Raw genomic sequence first — 26598 nt, forward strand, 5'->3', positions numbered from 1 at the left:
AATTGAGTTGATGATATTAAATTCATCATAATAAGTAATTTTCTAATCAAATACTGTGATTTATTCTGGCACAGTGAAGCCTCCACAGTTCTCGTTCTCAGTGTATTGTTATTAGATGGAGAGGTTGGGTTCACAGAGTTCTTTTTCTTTCCTTTTTTTTTGTTCCAGCAGCATCATGGAACAGCATATGCAGCACGTTGCAGGCGTTGCACGTGACTTGAGGCCACAGTTACGTCATCCCCGAGATTAACACGAGAAGCAAAAGGATTCCCTTACACCTACTTCCGCGACCGGTTAAATAGAGATTAGTTCACACCATACAGCTCTCTCGCTTCGTTAAAACTGCAACCCAATAACACACATTAGAAAACAACAGGCAGAGAGCTATTTTGCATCATGTGTCCCCATTTTTACTTTTTATTCAAAGGCGTTTTACCGATCTCACGTTGCATTTAGGACACCTCGGAAACAAAACGTTTCCTTACAGCAATTCAGTGAATTAGTGTCAGGCGTGGCTCTTTTGTAGCCCCACCTCCTCACATGACCAGGAGAACAAATCGAGTGGGAGGGGTCATCATGATGTCTATCATTGGCTATCCGATTGTTAAGTGATGACGTGACGAATCCTACTTCCGGGCCTAAAGTAGTCTGCGTTTAATATGACTTTTGTGTTGTTAACATGTTTAATGTTATGTATTTTCTTCTATTTAATCTCAAAAAGCTCCCAAAACAGTCAGTGATCACTGTTGACCTCCCTCGGCTTTTATTACCACTAATCATTTATTTAAGCTCAGTTTTTAAAACCTTACGATACAGCCCAGCCCATGCAGCATATATGAATGACTAACTATCTCAGTTGTTCTCCTGGCTGAAGTTTGGTCCTTTTACAGCATCCTGCCATGCGATTACATTTGTTCCTGACCACCGAGAACACTCACGTTAACTTTTATCGAGTGGAAAAAAAGTTTGCTTGTTTATATTATGCTAACATAGCTGTGTCGCTAGCGGTCACGTAGCACATCATTATATACCAGCTAGCCAAACTTCAGTAACCCTACAAACGTCACTGCTGTTTAGTTTTCTGTCTTCATTTATGTTGGAAGTGATAGCAGAGCTGTACGTTTTCATTTGTTTCCAAAACCCCGCAGTCAGGACATGCTATATTGTATTTAGATAGAAGCTAGCGAGCTAACTATCTGCTAACTTCTAACTCCGTTAAATGTCATAAATTCCGTTTTCATGGATGCCTGGATGTTAAACTCAATTGTTACACCTGGTAGAGCAGAATGCTGATCATTTTATTAAAGATGAAAGACTTTAGACAGTTTTTCAACTCTCAGTAATGCCATAGTGATCGTTTGATATATGGACCTGCAGCGGAGTTTAGGTCCAGACACGGCTAGTGACGTCAGACTGAACAACCGGATTGAATTTACTACTCTATGTAATGTTTATACATCTCTCTCTCTCTCTCTCTCTTTTTAAACTTTTAGTTCTTGCCGTTCTGTTAGCCGAGCCACCAGAGTGCACCAGTTGTCCTTGTCTTTATACAGTCATGGAGCCTCTTATTCAGAATTCATTTAAGCATTTTCTTTGTAATCTCATCAAGATTTTCGATCTTTTACATTACTAACATCCCCCCCCCCCCCAACAAAAAAACAACAACAACATCAAAATATTTAATTATTATTAAATAGTGATAAAGGGTGGCATGGTGGTTCACAGCAGGTTCACTTCTGTGTGGCGCTTACATGTTCTTCCAGTATCGAATGACTTATCATTTCAGTTTAAACTGTAACATACTTATCCTGTATTTCAGTGTACTTAGCATTGTCCAAAAAGAAACTTGATGTACGAAGGTGTGCAAGTGTATGCGATTGTTCAAAAAGGTTCTTGAAATTCTTTAACACTTCTTTTGCCATATAATAAAATATCTCCAGGATTAAAGGGTCTGGCCCACTTATGTCCCACACCATGTAAAATGAGTTTGACATCCCTCAAACACAGAGGAGCTCCCTGACTCGTCCGCCAGACTTCTGTTTGCTGATTTCTCATCAGTGTTCAACACTCTGCAGCCTCATATCCTGGCCACTAAACTTTCCTCCTGATTTCACCTGGATGATCAGCTAATCCTGTGGATATTGGACTTTTTGACCAACAGGACTCAGAAAGTTCGGGTCAACAACTCTCTTTCCGGTCTCCGTTCCACCTCCACTGGCTCCCCCCAGGGCTGTGTGCTCTCCCCCCTGCTCTTCATCCTCTACACCAATGACTGCAGATCCACACAGCCCAACTTTCACCTGGTGAAATATGCTGATGACAAGGTTCTCCTGTCACTGCTGTCAGGCCCCTCACAACACCATGGGCCCACTCTTCAGGAGTTTGTAGTGGTGTGACAGCTCCAAACTTGAACTGAATGTGAGCAAAACCAAAGAGATGGTGGTGACCTTCTCCAGTCCTATAGGCAGAGGGAGCTGGCTGCTTCAGTCCCCACCACCATCCATGGGAAGCCAGTGGAGGTAGTTGAGGAGTACAAATACCTGGGAACCATCTTAGACAACCTCCTGATATTCTCTGCCAACATAGAAGAGATTTTCAGAAGGTGCCACCAATGGCTATACCTCCTTGGGAAACTCAACTCCTTTGGAGTCAGCACACCCATCATGATGACTTTTTACTATGCCTTCCTGGAAAGCATTATGACCTTTTCCATCACCTGGTGGATCCACTCCCTCAGCCTTCAGAAGAAGAACAGACTGCAGCACACTGCATCAGTGTGCTCTAAAATCATTGGCCTGCCTGTCAGAACTCTGGTACAGGTTTTCAGCCAACAGGCCCTTAGACAGGCAGCCTAAATCATCAATGACCCCTCTCACATTCTTCACCCCGCATTTCAATGGCTCCCCTCTGGGCGACGCCTCCGCTGCATTTCCTGCAGGAGAGGAGGAGAGCAACCTTTGTCCACAAAGCCACCCTGCTTTTTAACTCCAGCCAATAAGACCATTTTCCACACCCATAAACATAAACTACTCTACACTCTTTTTATACTGCCAACACTTTACTCACTTACAGTTATTTATTCAGCTTTCAGTCACTTTAATTTTAAATCTGTGTCATTTTAAAACTGTATATATACTGTATATTCTGTGTATTTATTATCTCACTACTATTGCCTGTTTATGACCTGTCCTTATCTTCAACGTCATGCTGCTCTATTGTGTCTTAATTGCCCCTTGGGGATAAATAGTCTTTCTGATTCTGATCCCTGACCAACAGCAATGACAGTATAGTAAACTGAAACAAAACCAGAGCACATTAACACATACAGAGAGTGCTCCAGCATATCCTTTGTAGACACACATTACTCTAGGTCACACTGGGTCGTGTTCCACATGTTGTGAAAATGCTAACAGGACCTCATCCACTTTCTCCGCCTTCTTGAGCTTGTAGGTCCAAGGCTTTCGAAGATGTTGCCTGTATTTACTACATTCTCTTGGAACGTGAACACAGCACAGCGGTTGCTGACGTCAGGCATGCGTACGAGGGAACTGTTATGTAGCACGCAGAATGTATCACGTAGATGCCGGCTTATTACTTCCTCCATAACTACAGGCTGCTGCTCGGAGGAGACGTAGATCTCCGCGGATAATTCTTTCACTGGTGCTTCCAGCTAACGACACCTTAAAGCAGGTAAGAGGGAGCCCTCTTCAGTTCGGTGGAAGTGTCTTTACGTGCTTTTTAAAGTGTAGCTCATCTTAACTCTAGAGTTGTTGCTTTTCCACATTTTTCTCCCGCACCACACGGAAAGGCCTCGCAGCTGAATAAAAATTCTTCCCTTTCAAAATATCTAATATTTAAATATAATACTACTTAAAAGTGTCGCGTCATATCAGGCACAGTTGTTTAATGTTAGGTCTGTGAAAGATGGGTCTAGTCCGTGCCCTTCATCTGTCACCTCTGAAGTTTTCATGTCCTGTTAATAGCGACTCTCGGACCTCTTTCGTGGGAACGACTTTTAAAGCCTGATTTTGGAGATTTTTTTTTGTGTGAGGCACAGCCTGATACTTCCTGACATGTTTCTCTATGCGTTTTATTGGTTTCTATCAGCACTGAATTAGCTTGCATGCTGTACTGCTACACGGCCAACAAACGTTTGAACTCAGTCGACCTCGTTCTTGTTTCAGGCGAGATGTCTTCTTATGAGGAGAGTGAGTCCAAATTCTGGCGAAAGGCAAAGGAGAATCCATTTGTCCCAGTCGGTGAGTACATATTATGACAAGGACAAATAAAATATGTGCTCAGAAAAGTTTAAGTTTTGGGGTTTATTGAGTGAGTTTTCAGAGGATTTGGGGGATATGTTGCTGTCTTATTTTTGTTTTAGTGACTTTTGCTTTTTGCAGGGATGGCTGGATTTGTTGCTATTGTTGGCTACAGGCTGATGAAAATGAAAAGTCGTGGAGATACAAAAATGTCGGTGCACCTGATTCACATGCGTGTAGCTGCCCAAGGCTTTGTGGTGGGAGCAATGACTGTTGGTGGGTCATCTTTCAGTTCTTACTGCCAAACTGCAACCAGTTCTTTATTTGTGGTTTGAACCTGAAATCATAATACTATAAACACGAGTCATTTTACATGCTTCTTATGTTTTGTTGTTGTTTTCAGGTGTCCTGTTCTCCATGTACAGAGATTACTTTGCAAAGCCTATTGAACAAGAACAGAAAGCAACCCAACCCAAGTGAACATGGCCTCTTGGACTCATATTTTATGTCCCTTAGTATTGCCTCATATTAAGGTGTGCACAAGATTTGTTTCACAGATGTCCTGACTTTTTTTATGCACATGTCTTCTGTAAATAGCTGAAACTATTTGATGACACTGTGCATAGTAGGAGTTGTATTGATCCCATCAGATTTTTCTTGGTGTTATTATCCCTGATAGTTTGGGGGCATTACTGAAAGTTCATCTGCTCTTGCTGTGAGTGAAATATCTACAAAATAACAAAATGAAAATGTATAAACTTTGCTGAACATGTGTGTTACTAAGTTGGGCCTGGATTAAAAATTAACCACCAAATGCTACATATTTATTTTTTTGTCTCGTATCAGCTAACCATCCCTGTTCATTTCCTGTACTAATACTGGGATGTTTGCCAGATTAAAATTGATTGCACCTGAGCTCATATATTTCTAAATGAGCATCTCAGTGCATTTTGGGTATTTAAAGCCATTCACAGCACTTGGCTGTCAGATGGAGCAGAGCCCTAAAGTAAAAAATAATGATAGTGATAAAATAACTGATACTGGTGGTGTTGAGCTATCTTATCCTATAGAAAAAAATCTATATAGCCATTATGTTGAAACTGTGGAGAAAAAGGCTTTAATTCTGTAGCTTTTATGCAGTTTCATTGTAATGGTGAAATTCTTTTATTTATTTTTTCACTTCAATTTAGCACTGGCTTCCGTGGAACAGCTATACACTGTGTAGCAGCCTTGTGTTTAATTAGTTGCCTTGTGAAGTTATTCTCTAAGCTAAGTTGTACACAAGTACAGGATGTCATTTTAGAGTTGTTTTTTTTAAGTGTTAAAGAAAAAAGGTTTTTTTTTTTGGTGTATGGATTTTGGTACCTTGATGTGTTTTGACTGTTAAATGTTGTCTTTGTGCCATTATATTGTTATTGATCACCCATCTTCTGGGTTGTGTAGTACACCTACAGCAGCTAAAACATTTACAGTTAACAGGAAAGGCTCACAACACTGTAAACTAATGAACTCAGCAGCATGAAAGGACAGACTCTACAGTGATCATAAAGTTCTCCCCAAGTTTGAACCACAATATAACATTGCAGCTTTTTGTTGTTAGGGTCTTTTTTTTTTTTCTTTTTTTTTTTGAGCTTCTCACTGACAACACAGTTTCTAACAGGTCAGGTAATCTTCTAACCCTTTCTAATTCTACCAAATAAAGCTTCTGTGATTTGCTCAGTCATATGCTGTTTCTATTCACTTTCTTATCAGGGAATGCCTGGCATCATTTTAAGCTGGGAAAAATGCTTTGTCACTGTGACTTTGGAAAGTGTGTAAACAGGCATTTCCTTGATATTCTACCTGACGCGTGCCATGTATCGTGTTACATCCTGTACCGAAAAGAGCACACCTATCAATGGCATGCGTAAACATGCACAGATCCTGCTGTTATCTTCATTTAGTTGTCTTGCACAAAATTATGCAAAAACAGCATCAGTAAGAAAGGTGGTAGAGTGGTGACCTCAAACAGACTCCACATCTGAATGTATGTGAAGTGACACATAGTTAGGGTCCCGTGGCACGGGTGACTGCATAAGGTCCAGGGGCCCAAATCAGCCTGGCTCCAATCTGGACAAAGCTATCCAGTGGGATACTAGAAAATGCCAAGGAGTGCATATATTTTGAACTACAGAAGTTTTAATGCTTTGCCTATTCTTACAGATCCCCACCACCTAGTGTGATCCGTAACATACCAAAGTACAATAAAAAAATTTGTGAGTTCATAAAAAGTTTATATAATAAATTTATAATTACAACAAAGTCTGAGCAATAATCTACCAGAAACTGCCGGGGTTCTCTGTGCACCGCGCGGACAGGTCACAGGATCTTACTGGGAAAAGCAGAGGCGGTGGTGTGTGTTTCATGATCAACAACAGCTGGTGTGATTATGCGAACGTGCACCCGGTCAAATCCTTCTGCTCACCGGACCTGGAGTACCTGATGATTAAGTGCCGGCCATTCTGGCTACCGAGGGAATTTACAGCAGTGATTATTACGGCTGTTTACATTCCCCCACAAGCCGACACTGACCGTGCACTCAGGGAACTGTACAGCGCGATCAGCAGCGAGGAAACCGCACACCCAGAGGCAGCGTTTATCACAGCCGGAGACTTTAATAAGGGAGACCTGAAGAAAGTCTCACCAAAACTCCATCAACACATCCTTTTCAACACACGTGGAAACCGGCTACTCGACCACTGTTACACCTCTTTCCGGGATGCGTACAAAGCCCTCCCCCGCGCCCCATTCGGCCAATCAGATCACTGCTCCATCCTGCTCCTGCCCGCCTACAGGCAGAAGCTGAAACAGGAAGCTCCAACCCGGAGGGCGGTGCACTGTTGGACGGACCAATCGGAGTCTGCGCTGCGGGACTGTTTTGATCACGCGGACTGGGAAATGTTTCACGTGGCCGCCAGAGACATTGATGAATACACAGACTCAGTCTGTGGATTTATCAGGAAATGCGTGGAAGATGTCGTCCCATCCAGAACAGTCAAATCCTTCCCAAATCAAAAACCCTGGATTAACGGAGATGTTCGCGCGGCACTGGTGGCACGGAACACCGCCTTTGCCTCCGCGAACACATCGGACTACAAACACGCACATTACCAACTCCGGAAGACGATCAAAGCAGCCAAACGTGAGTACAGGGACAGGGTGAAGCAACAGTTTGACAACCCTCGGAGTATGTGGCAGGGACTAAACACGATCACAGACTTTAGAGGGAAAACCAGCACACCGCAGACCACGGCCTCCCTGTGTGAGGATCTAAACGTATTCTACGCTAGATTCGACACAGCGAACACCATGAGACCGGACAGTGTGCGCACCGCGGATGACGTCAGTGCGCACACTGTGTCTGAGGAGGATGTGCGGAAGTGCTTCAGGAAGGTGAACGCACGCAAAGCTACTGGTCCGGACGGGATTCCCGGCCGCGTCCTCAGGTCATGCGCGGCTCAGCTGGCTGGAGTGTTCACGCACATCTTCAACCTTTCCCTCTCTCTGTCTGTAGTCCCAGCCTGCTTCAAAATGGCCACCATCGTCCCTGTACCCAAATCCTCCACCATCTCCTCATTGAACGACTGGCGACCTGTAGCCCTGACCCCCATCGTAAGCAAATGCTTCGAGAAGCTGGTCAGGGACTTCATCTGCTCTGCACTACCCGACTCACTGGACCCTCTACAGTTTGCATACCGCCACAACAGGTCCACTGATGATGCCATAGCCCTGACACTACACACTGCCCTGTCACACCTGGAGAAGAGAGACACGTATGTGAGGATGCTGTTTGTAGATTACAGCTCAGCATTCAATACCATCGTTCCCTCGAAGCTGGACAGGAAACTGCAGGATCTAGGACTGAGCAGCTCCCTCTGCAGCTGGATCCTTAGCTTCCTGTCTGACAGACGCCAGGTGGTCAGACTGGGCAGCATCACCTCATCCCCCATCACACTGAACACTGGTGCTCCACAGGGGTGTGTACTGAGCCCTCTCCTGTACTCACTCTACACCTACGACTGCACAGCCACTAACAGCTCCAACATCATTGTGAAGTTTGCGGACGACACTACAGTGGTGGGTCTTATCACCAACAGTGATGAGACAGCTTACAGGGAGGAGGTCAGCGCCCTGACCCACTGGTGTCAAGACAACCATCTCACCCTCAACGTCGCAAAGACAAAGGAGTTGATAGTGGACTTCCGGAGGTGCAGAGAAGTACACACCCCCATCACCATCAACGGCGCTGCTGTGGAGAGAGTGAGCAGCTTCCGGTTCCTTGGAGTACATCTGGCTGAGGATCTTACGTGGTCAGTACACACAAACAAAACAGTGAAGAAGGCGCAGCAGCGCCTCTTCTTTCTCAGGAGACTGAAAAGATTCGGCATGAGCCCCCGCATCCTCAGGACCTTCTATCACTGTGCCATTGAGAGCATCCTCACTGGATGCATCACCACCTGGTATGGCAACAGCACCGCCTACAACCGCAAAGCTCTCCAGCGAGTAGTGCGGTGCTCTGAACGGATAATTGGAGGTGAGCTTCCCTCCCTCCAAGACATCTACAGGAAGCGGTGCCTGAGGAAAGCGGGGAGGATCATCAAGGACTCCAGTCACCCCAGCCATAAACTGTTCAGACTGCTTCCATCAGGAAGGAGGTTCTGCAGCATCCGGTCCCGTACCAGCAGACTGAGAGACAGCTTTTTCCATCAGGCCATCAGACTGCTGAACACGTCATAGACACCTCAGCTTCACTACTGGAACTTCAACATTATGCACTCCACACTGTATATAAATGCCACTTGTTTTGCACATATTCAACTCTGTATATTTTATATATTTTATTATTATTATTATTATTATTATTATTATTATTATTATTATTTATTTGTTTTTTTTAATTTTTTTTAACTATTTAATTTGTAAAAATGTGCATACACACACACACCACACACACGTAGGAAAATATTTAGTATACACATCCAGAAATGCATACACTATTATATATTGTACATATATTTATTAGTTTCAGGTTGGCCATTCTTGTATTTTGCTCGTTTGTGTTGTTGTGTTTGCACATCTCTGTTGCTTGTGGGGCTCGCACACAAGAATTTCACTCGCATGTGCTGTGCCAGTGTGCCTGCACATGTGATGTGACAATAAAAGTGATTTGATTTGATTTGATTTGAACCTTTTCTGTAACATTACATGTCTATAATGTAGTTTACTGGTCCAGCCCACTTCACATCAAAGTGGGCTGTATGGGCCCACGATGTAAAATGAGTTTGACGTCCCTGCCATTTGGGAATCCATGCCAAATGATCTCTACTAAAAACATGGACTGGATGTAAATACTGGAAATCTTCCAAATGGAAAAAACTAAATAAACATGTTCTTGTGTGTTACCTGTTTCAAATTGCAAAGTCACATCACATTTACCTCTTACAGTTCAACAAAAACTGCTTTGTATAGCAGCTCAGTTCATATATTCACGCAGGATGTTGCCTAATGATGGCCTAAAGCAGTGGTCCACAGAGGCCCACTGGTGTTTGAGGAATGTCCGAATGGGGGAGGTGGGTGGGTTTGTGCAAGCTACAGGTCTTCATTATAATTATTAATTGACAAAATCAGTTCTTTGTATGCAACAAAAATGAAATGCATTATGAAATGCTGATGATCCAAAGGTAATTTTGCACACTGGATGAAACTTTTCACTGGGTGTCCAATTCGATTGGTGATTGGTGATTGGTAGTTCCCTGCTCTCTTGGTGGGCAAGCTGCTGTTAGGGAACAAAAACAGACCAAGAACACTCTCAGTCATGGATTGGCCTCTCCAAGAGGGCGGTGCTCAACACTAATGAAGCAATGCAAGAAAACGGAGCAAAAGCCAGCCAACATTCACAAGGGTTGTGAAGAAGAAGCCTGGAGACCTTTTCCCAAAGACTACTTAAAGAAATGACAAGAAAGCTTGCCTAAGAGAGTCATTTAGGGATGTTTGCCACATTCACATTGTTTGCACCTGAGCCCATTTATTATTAAATGGGCATCCCAGTACATTTGGAACATTTGAGGAAGCTTTTCACAACATTTAGCTTTGTAGAATGAGTAGAGCTCTAAAATAACTGGCACTAGTGGCCTAATATTAACCCGAAGGAGACATTTATAAAGCCATTACAATAAACTGAAACTGGAAAAGAATTTGAGATGTAATTCTGTAGCCTTTATGTAATTTAATTAAAATGAACTCTCTTTTTCATTTTTTTCAATGATTTTAATTTTGTTATTTGTGCTACTTTGATATTATATATATACTTTGTAGTAGCCACCAAAATGTTGTTTAACCTGTTTTGTGCTTTAATTGATGCCTTGTTAAGCTATTCCGAATATGTCATTTCTGGTCTTGAAGTCAGAGTCTTTCAACTCTGTTAACTGATACACTATTATATTATTTGTATTCATTTTTCCTCTAAACGGGGAATTAACTGCATCATTTTGAGGTATGAAAATGCTTTGTCACTGTGACTATGGGGCTGCTGTGAAAATAGGCATTTCCAAGACATCGTATAAAGTCTACGTGACATCTGCCGAGTATCATCTTACATCCAGTACTGACAGTGTTGGGAAGGTTACTTTTAAAATGTATTCCACTACAGATTAGAGAATAAATGCCCCAAAATGTATTTTGTAATGTATTCCGTTACGTTACTCAATGAGAGAAACGTATTCTGAATACTTTGGATTACTTAATATATTATCATGCTTCTTTACAACTACATGAATGTACTATTGCTGTGTGATTTACTACTATTACTGAAGGTTACTCTCCATACCAACACCAGCTAGATTTTTTAATCTTAACATAAAATGAGCAACAGTATGGTGGACATTAGGTAAGGCTGCGCTTTTGTGTACAACCCCCCCCAATACTGTGTTGTATAGTCTGTCTGCTGTCAGGATGAAGGACATATGATAGCGCTCAGTCTTACATTGTAGCTTTAACAGTCTACTGCTGAAGGAGCTGCTCAGGGACAGATGGTGAGAGTTGTTGTCCATAATGGACATTAGCTTGGCTAACATCCTCCTCCCATCCACCTCCTCTATGGAGTCAAAGTGTCATAAAAGGTCCTTGTAATGTTCTGCACCTCTCAAAAGGCTTCAGCTGACCAGCAGATGAAGACAACTTTGGTCGTTCTTGTACACAGGATAAGAGTTATGACCACTCCAGTTTCCTGTTAAGATTTATATGTATCTATCACTTCCAAAACTATCCAACCCGTGGATGTTACAGTTACAGGCCTACATTATCACTGCAATATACAGCTAAGCAAAGAGTTATGCCTTTTTGCTTAGCTGTATAGCAACATGAAACAACAGCAAGGATAGGAAGGGGCCTGCCAAATCAAATATGTGGAGCTAACTGCTGTGCTGACCTCTTGTGACTAAAGGAGTAACTCAAAGTAGCTTTGATCTGATCGCATGCTTAAACACCATAGAAGAGTACCTCTGGCTGTGATTAAAACCACATTTACAAAAGATCGTAATTAAAATTAGTTAAAAACACTATACTGGGATGTATGGTGACATAACATGAAACAAATTGAGCCTATCCAAGCTGTCTGAGGGCAAGAGCTGGGGTACACCCTGGACAGATCTAATGTGAAATATATTAAACTAACTAACTAAATTAAAATTTCCAATTACATTTTTTTGTAGTGGTGAACAATCTACAATCCACCGGAGGGAGCTGCAGTACAAGTAGCCTCCTTATTTTCCACTACACTGGAAAATAAAAACAAAAGAGCAAAAGAAGAACAAAAACAATGGAAGTTTCGCAAAACCTAGGCTATACTGAACGAATACTAGCACAGTGCCCAATAAGTTTAAGAAGCACTGCAGATGCAGAAGGTGCTTTTATCTGTCAGTGCAGTTTAAAAAAATGAAGTAAATACATTTGTGCCATAGAAAGTCAGACTTTGAATTAAAGGTGACATATCCAGGGCACAATTAAAAAATATGTTTTAGCCTTTATAAGCGTCCCCTGGTCTCTATGACTACATTTCTGCTCCCGCGAGATGTTGTTTTAAGCTGAGCTGAGTCCCCGGATGGCAGTTGCTATGGATACAGGAGTTGTCTTCACCTGTGGTGAAGTTTAAAACCAATTTGTTTACACGGACCCGACTAATTAACAGGTGAGATATTTTCTCTTCAACTTAATCTCTCTTTAAGGGAACTTTTCGCTTAGGCTCAGAAAATAGTCTTTCGGTACGTACGTACGGTTTACGTACCGTAAACGTCGACTACAGACATCGTATTAAGGGCATTCTCTCTGTGTCAGATAAGAAGCACAACACGACATAATAGTTTAAGCCTCAGCATTGATTCGATTATAATATCAACCTTTAACTTTCCAATGCCATAAATCAGAGATCATGGAGTCTGAGGATCAGCTGAACGAACTGCGGCTTCAGTTTCAAGCACTGCAAAAACAGCAGGAAAAAAGGAAACAGGAGAGGAAAAAGGAAACACAGCCAGACAAGCTCAATGACAGTGGCGCTCAGGATGATTTGGATCTGTCTAACCAAGGTGTTCAGGCAAGCTGTGATGCTCCCCAAAACAGGTGAGACTTAAATTAAATGTTTTTCAAGGTATTTTCCATAAATGTTGCTACATAAACCACTATGAAGGAATATATTATTCAAGACTGGAAATCTTTGTCATCTGCATGCAGTCATGTGAAAAACTAAGTGGCTTGCAGCAATAACTTCGAGTAATCATTTTCTGTATGATGAATTTTGGCTCACTCTTCCATACAGCAGTGCTTTTGTTCTTTGAGGTTTGCAGGGTAGGTCCCATGGCCTGATAAGTCAGGCTGAGGTCTGAACATTGACTTGAATTGCAACACATTCTTTTGTTGTTGTTCAGTCAGATTTGCTGCTGTGATTGAGATCATTGTCCTGTGATTGCATGATCAAATTTCAACCAAGTTTGAGTTTTCAGACAGATGTTCTCACATTTGACTCTAGAATACTTTGGTACTGTATACAGAGAAGCAGTGACTGCAAAGTGCCCAGGTCCTGTGGCTGCAAAACAAGTCCAAATCACCACCCCTTCACCACAATGTCTGACAGTTGGTATGAGGCGTTTTTGTGCTGATATGCTGTGTTTGGTTTTTACCAAACATGTTGCTGTGCATTATGATCAAACACATCCACTTTGGTGGACATTGTTCCAGAAGTTTTGTGGTTTGTTGAGATTCAACTCTGCAATGCCATGCCATGTTCTTTTTAGAGAGAAAAGGCTTTCTCTTGGCCTTTCCAAACAAGCCATACTTGTTCAGTCTTTTTCTAATTGTATTGTCATGAACTTCAATATTTAACATGCCAAGTGAGGCCTGTAGATTCTGAGCGTTGCTAAGTCTGTCCTTGGGATGAATTTGCTGGGACACCCACTTTTTGGAAGATTGTGGCATCTGAATGGTCCGGACCAGTAAACTGCCAAAATTTCTGCTTTTCATAGCGCTCACACTTTCTGATGATCAGTTAATTGCACATGGCTGCCACTAACCCATTTAAGGTAACCACTAAAGGTGGACTCAATTTTTCACAGGACTGTACAGAATCCCATGAAAACTGTCATTTTCACATGGTTGTAAATAACCATTCTGTCATGTTACATTCATCCTTGTTCATTTTGTCTACCATAGGCTGTTGCACATTCAGAATAAGGCCCTCCTTGACCAATTGAGAGAGCTAAAGGATGAAAATGGTCGGCTCTTCAAACTTCTGAGCGAGAAGGATTTTGAAATTAAGCACCTGAAGAGGAAAAGAGACGAAGAAAGACTGGCTTTAGCAGGTATAATGTCAATTGTTTTACTCTTTTTTTTTTTTTGCATTGAGATGTTACAGACATGTGACAGCTTCTTCCTGCTTCATCAACTCATCTGTTTAGGTACTTCAGGCTTGGCAGGAGCTGTAGCTGCCACCAAGATTGTTGAGCTATCCAAGAAGAATAGAGAACTAACTGCTGAAATTGAGCAAGAGAAGATTAAATGTAAGCAAAACGGCAACAGAATCAAAGAGCTTGAGAGAGAGGTAAAGTTTTGCTTTATGTGTATCATTTGAAATAATTTGATGCATGAAAATTTGTCCTTCTCAGAAAAACTGTTGTGACTTTCTGTAGCTGCAGGCCATGCTGGTACATGGTGTACCTGGGCAAAAAGTAGATTCAAAGTCACCAGTTAAGATCTCATCTGAAGAATGTGAGGTAAGGAATAATAACAAAAGGAACATTTTGCTGTAGGGTCCTAACTAAAATAATGGCATCACTGAAAGGATCATTTATGACTTGTTTCTGAAAGCAGGAAAGTGCACTGGTTAAATCTCTGCAGGAAAAATTAGCAACTACCCAACTGAAGGTGACTGAGTATCGCAACCAGGTGCAGTCTGCCAAGCAGGAGTTGAAAATGGCACAGAAGGTAGGAGACTTACTTTATTTTCTGTCTTATATGCAATCACTCAAGAAGAATATTTTATATCTGAATGATTTTTCACAAGTGACTTATAGATTCTAAAATATGAACTACTTCAGGTTCTGATTAGTGAGATTGGAGAGGAGGTCAACCTTCAGCAATTACTAAGCTGCCCTGGGAGCTTTAGAGGTCGAGCACAGCAGATACTGGCTCTGCAGACAAGGGTAGGTTCAAAATTGAAGTTGAACTTGATTTTACATAAATGTATTTTAAAGTTACAACATTATAACCAATGAAGTGCTTTTCAAAATAGTGAGTTCACAGGAAAGCATAAAAAAAAACCCCTGAAACTGAACTGATGATGAACAAAACTTGAACAACAGGTACGAGAGCTTGAGCAGCAGCTGAACAAATCAACACAACAAAGGCAGTCAAGTGTTCTGAGTGGAGAGGAAGAGTTTCTGGGCATGGGTGTTCTTCAGAAAACTCCTCCTCAGGAAAGAAATGTCAACTACATCCGCACTATAGAGAAAGAGAAGAGGGTAGCCCTTGAGGTATGTATAGCCACAACCACAGAGGCCTGCAGACCAACCATCAGTTGCTTGGCGAAAGTGTGTGTGTGTGTGTGTGTGTGTTTTTCTTTTTTTTTTACCAATGCCAGCCACTTATTAAATGAAAATTTGAATTTCAGAGATATATAAAAAGTTCTTATTTCAAACTGACTATGAGAAATGGGTCCATGCATTCATATCAAGCAGGTTAAACTGTATTGCTGTAAGAGAGTCCTTACACATATGCTGTAAGTTCAGCATTTTATTAGCACTCAAGGAGCGAAGTCACAACAGTGGTTCCAAGTTCAATGCAGAATTACATTTAAAACCCTTCTATTAGTTCATAAAGCTCTCAATGGCTTGGCACCCCCAGTACATCTCTGACTTGCGCAGCCTCTTTAACCCAATTAGACCTCTCAGGTCAGCAGGTGCAGATCTTTTGGCTATTCCCAAAATTAGATTTAAGTGTGCTCAGGTGCTTCAGGTACTGTGGTCCTGTTGTTTGGAACAAGTATCCCACTGACTTGAGGTCAGACAGACTCAAACCATGTTATCCTCACAGGCTTACAGTTAATAATTGTGTGTGTGTGTGTGTGTTGACTTGTATTTTATGTCTCTGTGTTTTTAATCACCTTGAGCCAGTGCAAACCTACATACGTTTTTCTGATTTCATTTCTTATGTTAAGAAAACAGACTTTACATGTAATCAAAAAAAGAAACTGCCATTTAGTGCCTGCTGGAAGTCACGTGCATGTTGGATTGTGAGAGGGTTGTTGACTGGTCTCTCTGTCTGTTTAACTGGGACTTAGGCAATGATTTTATATGAACATAGACATTACATTGTTAATGTGCTAAGGCCCTTCTCTCCTTCCACAACTGTGCAGAGGCTCTCAGTGGATTATGAGGCGCTCTTGAAAGAACACAAAGATGTGAAGCAAAAGCTGGAAGCCTCTAAAGCCAGGAGCAAAACTCTATCTGCTGAAGTCAAAATTCTGAAGCATCAAATATCAACCCTGATGGAGAAGGGGAAACACGATGATGAGTTCGTGGCTGCTTTGATGGTAAGAAATTAGACTGGAGACAAATATCTGGTTAGAGTCGTATAGATTCTACCTTTTAATAAATGTATATATTAATAAGAAAGTAGGTATTGTAAGACTTTAAATAAGGTATCTCATGCATGATTACACTATTAATAGTTTTGTTAAATACCATGGCAGTTAGTACCTATGCCGGCTTGTACACATACACAAGAGACACGAGAGTTCTTCTTTACTGATGTTTACTGTGCTTCTCTTAACGTACACAGGTACACCGTAGAACTGGTGAATACAAATGTACAAGAAAATTATATTTCAGCATTAAAACATATTACAATATAAAATTCACAAAATATAAACAAACATACTACTTTGGCCTGCAAGTAGACAAACTGGTGTAACTGGAACTTAGGGCTTATTTCTTCTTTCTTAGCTTGACTTTTACACGGCTAGACCGTCACCATGCGCAGCTTCTCTGACCTTACTTCCCAAAACAGGAAGTGACCTCTGCCCTTACCTTATACCAAAAAAGGAAAATGTTAACACAAAAATAAAACATACAAAATAAAATGCGTTAGTTACATTATCATTACAAGAGCTCCGCCTAGTGGTCAAATACTAACATTTCACCAACTGTTACAGTACCAATTTCACTTGACATTTATGAGTTGAAGTCAACATACTGCAAAGTAGAGGATATCCTGTGATGTGTCCATGCTTTACTACTACTGTTCCTATAAAGTGTGTATATCTTTTCTACCTCTGGCAGAAGCAGCAGGCCCAGATGCAGATGGTATTAAAACAACTCAGCCAAAAGCAAAACGTACAGAGCAAGGTGATGCAGCAGAGTGTAGGACAACAGCTGAGCAACATACCTTCAGAGCACAGTGCTATCATCCAGAGATTTAAGGAGATACTTGCTGAGAAAGATGCCATTATCAAAAAACTACAGAAAAAACAGCAATTCTCTGATAAGGTAATCAAGAAATAATTACCAGGGTTTTTTTTGTTTTTGTTTTTTTATTTTTGTGCATTCTCCGAGATTCAGCATGAGATGTCTGACCAGCAATTAAACGTGTGTTTATAGGTGTTGAAGAACGATGATGTGCACAGACAGCCCAGCATCAGGATAACAAACTGTACTTCTGCTGTTTCCCCAGAAGAGGGAGACATTACCAAAAGAATTCCATCTTCAGGGTACTTGTGCTGGTTTAATATCTGATAATCATTAAAATATGCTTATTGTTAGTTTAGCTTAGTGGGTCCCAATCTGTGGGATATGGATCCATTGCACGTGGTGAGAAATAAAATATTTAAGCCAAAAATTACTTAAGTAAGATTAAGCTGGGAACCTTTTTTTTTTTTTTTAGGTTTGAGAAAGAATTATGACGTGTTGAGTAAGAACTGTTTTAGCTTCATACAACTTTGAGGAACCCTGATTTACTTCTTTAGGACCGATAATTTTTGTTCATCTCGTCTTCTGTTTTGCACTTGAAACCAGCCTCTGAGGCTAAGTGTCACACATAGCACTGAAATCTCTCGTCTTGTCTAGAAACATAAAGCTAAATAATTACCTAAGGTTAACATTGGGGTGCACTGTTATTGGCGTATTGATGACTGTGATGTTAAACACTTCTGTATTCCTGTGGGATTTCTGTTTACCACCTTCAAATGTTTTGTTTTTCAGTTCAATTTCTAAATTTGGTCACAAACTGGTGCTGCCAGCTGTGGGAAGTGGCATAGAATTCACGTAAGTTTAATGTGTACCATGTCTGCTCTGTACTGACATGGGCATCACTATGAAATTAGTAAACAAAATTCCTGACTGTGACATGATAACCCAAGTCCTCTTTGTGGAGAAGGACTAACAAGCTTGAGAGGTCTGTAGAATATACTGCAGATGTTCTTTAGTTGTTTTTTTTTTTTCTCTTCAGTCTATCGCTCACAGTGTAATTCTGTCAGTGGGACAGGGTTGTGAAATGCACATCTTTGTGTGAAAGTATAGATCGAAAAATACCACTTCACCTGAAGGCTTAAAACAGTTTTGATTGATTCCTCCAAAATACCCAAACAAAAAAAAAAATAGATAAAAACATCGAGCAAGCAGCACAGGTCATGAAATGTCTCCAAAAGCGAGATAGTTTTCATTTTCTTACAGAGGATCCAGATTGCTGTAGCTAACAGCTCTCCAGCTTGATCTGGAACGGCATCTTTATGCCACTGCTGCTGGCTCTCTTACTCGTCAAAGATGGTGATGAAGGAGTGCTTTATTGGTGAAAAAAGGCCAGTTGAGTCGATACCCATGTGGTGGTTGTTGGTTGTTTGGTTGTTTTGTTTTGTTGGGGTTTTTTTTGCAAATGAAGTGGTCGGATGATTCACGCAAATGTTCTTTCTTCACATTTCAAGTTTGCACTTTTGCGTACTGCACAAAGCTAAAGTAGCCCATTTTATTTTCTTGTCAGTATAAAAATTAAATGCTATAATGCTGCACAACTAAAATGTTAAATCAGTTTGTATATTTCCATCCCAAGATTACAAACACAGGGAGGCTATTTCTGTTGGTGTTTGTTCATTTTATTTATGCAGTGCACACCACAGTAATGACTGTGGTGTGCACTAATGAGAGCGTGGTGGTTTATTTTACAGTTTTCAATTTAACGTCAGAAATTTAATGGTGCAAAAATGAAACTTTATATAAAATTACACATATTTATCAAGCTAATAGCTTGTCTGGGTAAGTATAATCTACAGTGGGGCAAAAAAGTATTTAGTCAGCCACCGATTGTGGAAGTGCCCCCACTTAAAATGATGACAGAGGTCAGTAATTTGCACCAGAGGTACACTTCAACTGTGAGAGACAGAATGTGAAAAAAAAATCCATGAATCCACATGGTAGGATTTGTAAAGAATTTATTCGTAAATCAGGGTGGAAAATAAGTATTTGGTCACCTCAAACAAGGAAAATCTCTGGCTCTCACAGACCTGTAATGTCTTCTGTAAGAAGCTTTTCTGTCCCCCACTCGTTACCTGTATGAATGGCACCTGTTTGAACTCATCATCTGTGTAAAAGACACCTGTCCACAGCCTCAAACAGTCAGACTCCAAACTCCGCCATGGCCAAGACCAAACAGCTTTCGAAGGACACCAGGAAAAGTATTGTAGACCTGCATCAGACTGGGAAGAGTGAATCTACAATAGGCAAGCAGCTTGGTGTGAAAAAATCAACTGTGGGAGCAATCATCAGAAAATGGAAGACATACAAGACCACTGATAATCTCCCTCGATCTGGGGCTCCACGCAAGATCTCATCCCGTGGGGTCAAAATGATCATGAGAACGGTGAGCAAAGATCCCAGAACCACACGGGGGGACCTGGTGAATGACCTGCAGAGAGCTGGGACCAAAGTAACAAAGGTCACCATCAGTAACACACTACAACGGCAGGGAATCAAATCCCGCAGTGCCAGACGTGTTCCGCTGCTGAAGCCAGTGCATGTCCAGGCCCGTCTGAAGTTTGCCAGAGAGCACATGGATGATACAGCAGAGGATTGGGAGAATGTCATGTGGTCAGATGAAACCAAAGTAGAACTTTTTGGTATAAACTCAACTCGTCGTGTTTGGAGGAAGACGAATACTGAGTTGCATCCCAAGAACACCATACCTACTGTGAAGCATGGGGGTGGAAACATCATGCTATGGGGCTGTTTTTCTGCCAAGGGGACAGGACGACTGATCCGTGTTAAGGACAGAATGAATGGGGCCATGTATCATGAGATTTTGAGCCAAAACCTCCTTCCATCAGTGAGAACTTTGAAGATGAAACGAGGCTGGGTCTTCCAACATGACAATGATCCAAAACACACCGCCCGGGCAACAAAGGAGTGGCTCTGTAAGGAGCATTTGAAAGTCCTGGAGTGGCCTAGCCAGTCTCCAGACCTCAACCCCATAGAAAATCTGTGGCGGGAGTTGAAAGTCCGTGTTGCTCGGCGACAGCCCCAAAACATCACTGCTCTCGAGAAGATCTGCATGGAGGAATGGGCCAAAATACCAGCTACTGTGTGTGCAAACCTGGTAAAGACCTATAGTAAACGTTTGACCTCTGTTATTGCCAACAAAGGTTATGTTACAAAGTATTGAGTTGTATTTTTGTTATTGACCAAATACTTATTTTCCACCCTGATTTATGAATAAATTCTTTACAAATCCTACCATGTGGATTCATGGATTTTTTTTTCACATTCTGTCTCTCACAGTTGAAGTGTACCTCTGGTGCAAATTACTGACCTCTGTCATCATTTTAGGTGGGGGAACTTGCACAATCGGTGGCTGACTAAATACTTTTTTGCCCCACTGTATATTTGTCACTCCAAAGCTGTGTCTGTTAAGAAGAATTCCGTTGCATTAACTCTAATGCAATCCAACATTTGTCTTACTCTTCTAGAGAGAAAGTGATGAGCCACACATGTTTGGAGGCACAAGCACCAAGAGGAGCACCACAGGCCAGTGATCCTGGAGGAGTTTGAGAGGCCAAAATTAGATTAAAGTAAACACTGTCCATGCAGCATGGCTAGGACTGATATGCCAAGGCTCAGTGACAGCATGATGTGACAATATCAGGATTTTTTTCTTCTTCTCTTTTTTTTTTCTTCTTTTTCAATTTCCCCCTTATCTTTCTTGCACGTGGCTATCACAGCTCTGTCGGCAGGAGCAGAGTCCCTGAGCACCATGGAGTCTCTGAGCAACAGGAACTGTCCACAGACAAACCTGAACAGACTGTCCAACAGTCCAGAATTTGTAAACACTTTATTTCTTTGACAACACTGCCTTAAACTGGTTCTGGTTCAGGAGTTTTCTTTCTCCAACCATAAGAGTTAACCAGACGACAGAAATAATGATGTGCGGCGGTAGACACGCTGCAGATAGCAGTGCTCATTCTGCCCGTCACATCAAGGTTGCACGGAGATGTTCATGTTGTTCTTGTATGTTGTCTTTTGGCTGGTCATTCAGCTGGAGGAAACGCGGGCGCTGAGGGCATCCCTAAAGAGCACTCTCCACCATGACCTGCAGCTTTCAGTGACGTGATGAGACAAGTCAGGCATGTTTTCCTGGAGGCTCTGTGACAGCACAGACAAGACACTATCCAGGGGAACTGGCTGGTCCCTGCTCAGCCTCACTTCCAGCTGAGCCCTACCTTCTCCTGTCACATGTGACAAAACAGCAGCCTGCAGGAGAAAGGAAAAAAAAAAAACTCTCCTCTTCAGCCACGCAAACATTATATGCATCTCTGACTTTCTCTCCATTTGAGTCCCCGAAAGACAGTTTGCGACGTAAGGTCGGGTGACCTCGGTTTAACGACTTAAGTACCTTGAGTAAAATAGCTTTCAACTTAACCCTGATGGCATCAGACAAGTGTCCCGGGTGATTGCAGGAGCGGTCGGTGCTGATAAGACGTCTCCCCGTGGTTTCACATCTCGTCTGCTCGCTGTTTTATAAATGTCACTGTCACATTTTATTAAATATATGTTTGTCTTTCCTCGGCTGGTAACCTTAAATGCATTACAGGTATCGAGACCAATGCTGTCTGTTTTCAAAGTAAATATTTTCTGTAAACCAAAGAAACATCCAAATTAATCAGTGAAAAGGAACCGAACCCTCAACAAATATTTTCAATACATTGTTTACCTTCATGGCGATGACTTTGGTTGATTTTTTTTCTTTCTTTTTTTAAGGTTTTTTTTGGCTCCATACAGTTGTAAATAAATGTGCGACAGGCCAGGCTAAATAGTAATCACCACAGTTAAGTTCCCAAATCGTTTCAATATTCCTATTAAATATTAACACTAATCATTTCTGACTTGAAACCAGTTTTGTGGGAATAGCGGTTGAAAATAACTGCAAACTCAAGCTGCACAAACTCCCACTGTAGTCCTCTATACATTCCCCAGAGCAGGTCACACATGTACAGTATATGGCTCTTAATCCAAAGGTTGTCTGGATATGCCCAGTGGGAGTGGCTCTTACATTCATACTAACATCCGAGTTATTTTCTTCCGATGTAGCCAAAAGGGTTTCAGCAGAACATCCCCCCCTTTCCTCCCTCTCCACATCACGCTTAATTTAAAACCATGGCTGAGTTAGTGTGCTGCTTCAAATACCGCACTATGTCTTCCAGGACCCTGTGGGAGATTGGCAGGTCCCCATTGGACTGAGCGAGAAAGTGCCACAAGACAAAAATATCAGAGTTTGGACATGATGAAGAAAGCCTTTATGCTCAGAGTAACAAAAAACAGCTTGTGTTTGAATACCTCCTGGATGGAAGGTGAGGCGCTCTTTAATGCAACAGAGTGAGACGTGTCACCGTAAGAGCAAGATGAGAGACGAGCAGATGAAGATTGCCAGATACGTATCAAGTGAGGAAATGTGCGTCAGAAAGGGTGTTGATGGAGCAAATGCTTGTCACGGTCCCTAACTGCGTCTGATTGCCAGGAAAGCGTTCAACTTCATATGGTTTTTTTGCGGGGTCATTTTCAAACTTTGCCACAAAACTGTACTTTATATGAAGCCAGCGTTTGAGCATTTTCGCAAACCTGTAATCGTATATAATTTTAACGCAGTGCATGACTGCAAGAGGGACATAATTTCCATCCTTTTTCAGTGAGCTTTTCTTTTTCAGACATGTTATACTGAAGTTTCAGTTGACCTAATATCAGGGATTAATGTGACTGCTCATGTTGACTTCAGTTATTTAAGAGTGTCATCACTTTCAAATAAATTACACCTTGCCAGACAATTTTATTATTGTTTTATGTAGCTGTATTACGCAGAAAGGTGTAGATTTATTCCAAAATGCCCAATAACCCACCAAACCAAACACAAACTTATGTAAACACAGCATACGTAAACAGCCTCACCTATTTGTCATTCCAAGTTTGAATGACTCCTTTCTCCATCCTTCTCCTCAGAGGTATTCCCTCGTTCTGGACCAATGCTTCCTGCAGACCATTGACTGCATCCAGAAACTAAAGTAAATAGTGCAGCTGTGAACGCAGAGGTTAAAGTTAGCCATCAGTATATGAGGGATCTGTGAACTTTGCTCAGGCCAGAAAACGGTTTGGACCTCTATGCGTCCATTCATCTCCCAGTCCCTCTCATTTACATGTAATGGAAAGAAAATAAACAGCAGGGTCCTAATGTGCTCATTTACAGTAAGTAGAATTAAAGTAATGAGTTTTTATCTTTTCCAGGTCGCGGTGAGGGAAAGGGTAAAGATCAAAGTGTACGGGGTGAGTTAACGACACTGAAATTGATTTTAAAAATCAGGTGCGGAGGTGTTCACTAAAGCCTCGTGAGGCTCGTGAGCAGATCACCTCAGCGTGATACTCATTTGTGCCTCTTGCACCCATATTTCAAACTTTTTGAGTCTTTTTTTGTTCATTTTCAAACTCCTTCCTTTGCTTACACTTCGTATATGTACAGTGCAGTGAGTCAATACTGCGTGAGCCCTGTAGTAATTTCAGTTTGCTCAGATATGTTTAAATACAAGTTGCATCACTAGATGGCAGTGTGGTCAGTTAAGTACAGTACTTGATGGCGACTCCTATGTTTTGATCTGAAGCCAAAAATGAAATTAAATGGATCCTGCAGGATTTATGTGACACTAACAGCAAATATGTGCATTATCGGTTCATACAGCAGAGTTTAATTGTCGTTATTGTGACACAGTTGTCATTTAATCATTGATTTTTCCAGCTTTTGGAGTTGATAAAAAGAATGAACACAGTTATAATACAGAATTATTAATACTGGAGACTAAACCAGCTGTGATGTTTTGGTTGAGATACTTGAGAGGACAACACACTGATTCTGGATCAGGGGGGCTGCTTACAAAAATGCTGTCTTGTGAAAAACTGTAGCTCCTCACAATCTGTGCTCAAAGTGCTCTGTCATTGAAGGCTGCGTTCCCCCCCTCCCCATTCGCTTTAGTAACCCAGTGTTGTTCTCGACTCATGGCTCTTCCACATCTAATCCTCCCGGCAATTTTCTCACTCTAAATTGAATTTTCTCACCATGTTGTATCAAACTTGGTAATAATCAATTTCTTCTGGAACCACTCCACCTTATATCCGATGATGGTCATGGGAAATAAAAAAGGATAAAAAAACTTCTTTGTTTTTATTCAGTATTATTTGCCCAACTTCTTTTGAACACGCTTGTTTCGTCATATGTATGCATCACCACTGGTGTAGATATCCTTTATGTTCCTGCAAGCAGACTTTCTGTCTGACTGCAGCTGCGTGGCAGGACGTCCTTTAACAAGCAAAAATTGTTTAATAAGTCCCTTAGTGAATGCTTCCATGTTAGAGTTGACATTTTGCTCACAGATATGATCACGGTTAATGAGATCTGCAGCCTTCTGGAGATGTGTGCGAGAGCATCACTGATAACAAGGGTGTGATTTTCTTTTTCTAGTTTTACCTTTGTGTGAAGGTTTTAAAGAAAGAGAGAGAGATGGAAATAATTGGGGGAGACAAAGGGGAATGACACACCAGCTGAGATGCAGTGAAGCCCCAGGAGGCCAGTTGCTCACAGAAATGCTGTCTGTGTATGTTTTCTGAATATAAATGTATGAATATTTGTTTTGACACAACAGTCACATCCACTAATTAACACTTAACAGGTCCTCAAGGTGTCTGTGCAAAATCATATAATGTAGCATGTAGGCGTGTAAGGGTGGAAAGTGGTTGAATATTCTCAGGCAAGACAACAGATACCCTCTAACTCTTTTCAGCTAATCATTCAGATTATGACTTCATATTGAATTAGTAAAACAGGGTACCACCCTGTGTGTTGTACTACTAACAGTTGCTTTATTTTAAAAAGCTGACACTTTTTAAGAAGCCTGATACATAATAAATAAATACATAAATAAATATATATATTTGTGTGTGTGTTTTACCATTGTTGTTTTCTACTACCATAGCATAATGTCTCTGAGCATGTTTCCTCTTTTGCACTGAATCTAGTTCAGCACATAGCCATAGGACGAAAATGTCAAACATTTTGGGAGACCGTTTGACTCCCTGCATAATAATCAGACAAGCCATTTGACCTTTTCTGAGGCATGAACATGCAACAAGTCATTATTATCATGTTTTTGACCAACACGAAGAAAGCAAAAACAAATCAGCGTCAAACAGTAAATAAAATGGGCAAGTGAATTAATTTTGGTGAAAATATCTGTTTGTCTTCTGCAGCTTATCTGGGTCGCAGGGGCAGTTTAAGCTGAGATTCCCAGACCACCTCCTCCCCAGCCACTTCCTCCAGCTCTTCTTGGAGGACGCAGAGGACAGCTGAGAGATATAATTTCTTCTGGGTCTGCCCTGGGTCGCATCCCAGTTGAGCATGCCTGAACTGCACTGACTCAGTGTGGTGGCGATGTGGCTCTATTCTGAGCCCCTCCCAAATGATCGAGCCCCTTACCCTAAAAGAGAGCCCAGCCACCCTTGGACGAAGCTCATTTCCACCACTTGTGTCTATGATCTAATTGTTCACTACTCACAGCTTGTGCTGCCATAAGTTTCCTCACCAAACTTATGGCTGCATGCCCATTACTACAGATACTGCACCAATCCATCTGCCAGGCTTCTTTTCCTTCCCTCACTTGTGAACAATGCCCCTGGAGTTGATGCTGTGCCTCTGAGGTGGATACAGAATCTGTGACAAAGGGCAGTCCTGGATCCTGAGTCCAACACCCACTGGGAACCAGCATGACTTCTTGCTGGGAATGCAAACCAAACTCTCACAACAGTTGTACAGGGACCAAATAGCCCATAACAAAGGGCCTGACACTCCATACTTCCAAAGTACCCCCTACAGGATATATCCTACAGGTCACCCCAAAGGGTGACCTTCAAATGCTCTCTCCAAGTCCACATAGCACATATAAACTGATTTGTCAAATTTTCACACACCCCTGCATATCCTCAAGAGGATAAAGAGCTGGTCCAGTGTTTTCCAGAAGGAAAACCACATTGTTCCTCCTCAGTCCACAGTTTAATAACCAGTGAACTCTCTTCTCCAGTACTCTGACCAGGGGGCCACAAAGTGTAATTCCCTTTAAGTTGGAAGCGACACTGCTCCCTTTTTTAAAAAGGGAGGACCTCCATCTCAAATTTGTCAATCAGTCCCAGACTTCCATATGAGGCATGTAGAACAAGACAGTTCAACAAGAGCCTTAAACATACAT

General features: G+C 41.6%; 2 protein-coding genes and 1 long non-coding RNA gene across 4 annotated transcripts; 2 read left to right on the forward strand and 1 right to left on the reverse strand.

Moving 5' to 3' along the window:
• Positions 1 to 3509: 3509 nt before the first annotated feature.
• higd1a (HIG1 hypoxia inducible domain family, member 1A) lies at positions 3510 to 5889 on the forward strand. Its single transcript, XM_080906845.1, has 4 exons — positions 3510 to 3690; positions 4185 to 4259; positions 4401 to 4535; positions 4663 to 5889. Exons 2-4 carry the CDS (start codon positions 4190 to 4192, stop codon positions 4737 to 4739), a joined length of 282 nt encoding a protein of 93 aa, XP_080762971.1. The 5' UTR covers positions 3510 to 3690; positions 4185 to 4189; the 3' UTR covers positions 4740 to 5889.
• Positions 5565 to 9728, reverse strand: LOC308412470. Its single transcript, XR_013974580.1, has 2 exons — positions 9487 to 9728; positions 5565 to 6584 (listed from the first exon to the last, which is right to left on the reverse strand). It is a non-coding gene; the product is annotated as an uncharacterized lncRNA (long non-coding RNA).
• A 2663-nt stretch (positions 9729 to 12391) lies between these two features.
• Positions 12392 to 23546, forward strand: ccdc13 (coiled-coil domain containing 13). Of its 2 annotated transcripts, none has more exons than XM_080861326.1 (13): positions 12392 to 12483; positions 12719 to 12911; positions 13998 to 14146; positions 14243 to 14385; positions 14474 to 14557; positions 14652 to 14768; positions 14882 to 14986; positions 15146 to 15316; positions 16198 to 16374; positions 17123 to 17329; positions 17441 to 17550; positions 18041 to 18103; positions 20794 to 23546. In XM_080861326.1, the coding sequence occupies exons 2-13, from the start codon at positions 12724 to 12726 to the stop codon at positions 20873 to 20875; spliced, it is 1596 nt and encodes a 531-aa protein (XP_080717452.1). In that variant the 5' UTR covers positions 12392 to 12483; positions 12719 to 12723; the 3' UTR covers positions 20876 to 23546. The 2 variants fall into 2 exon arrangements, with proteins under 2 accessions (XP_080717452.1, XP_080717453.1); XM_080861327.1 differs by having other exon boundaries at positions 14655 to 14768.
• Positions 23547 to 26598: the final 3052 nt, after the last annotated feature.

Source organism: Rhamphochromis sp. 'chilingali' (assembly GCF_963969265.1).
Source record: "Rhamphochromis sp. 'chilingali' genome assembly, chromosome: 16".
NCBI lineage: Eukaryota > Metazoa > Chordata > Actinopteri > Cichliformes > Cichlidae > Rhamphochromis > Rhamphochromis sp. 'chilingali'.

Excerpts from the sequence above, each read along its gene's own strand:
- higd1a (XM_080906845.1), top strand. The coding sequence starts at position 4,190 with ATGTCTTCTTATGAGGAGAGTGAGTCCAAATTCTGGCGAAAGGCAAAG. Across the intron at positions 4,260-4,400 it reads GAATCCATTTGTCCCAGTCG|GGATGGCTGGATTTGTTGCT; the intron begins GTGAGTACATAT and ends TGCTTTTTGCAG. Across the intron at positions 4,536-4,662 it reads GGTGGGAGCAATGACTGTTG|GTGTCCTGTTCTCCATGTAC; the intron begins GTGGGTCATCTT and ends TGTTGTTTTCAG.
- ccdc13 (XM_080861326.1), top strand. The coding sequence starts at position 12,724 with ATGGAGTCTGAGGATCAGCTGAACGAACTGCGGCTTCAGTTTCAAGCA. Across the intron at positions 14,769-14,881 it reads AGTTGAAAATGGCACAGAAG|GTTCTGATTAGTGAGATTGG; the intron begins GTAGGAGACTTA and ends GAACTACTTCAG. Across the intron at positions 18,104-20,793 it reads GGAAGTGGCATAGAATTCAC|AGAGAAAGTGATGAGCCACA; the intron begins GTAAGTTTAATG and ends TTACTCTTCTAG.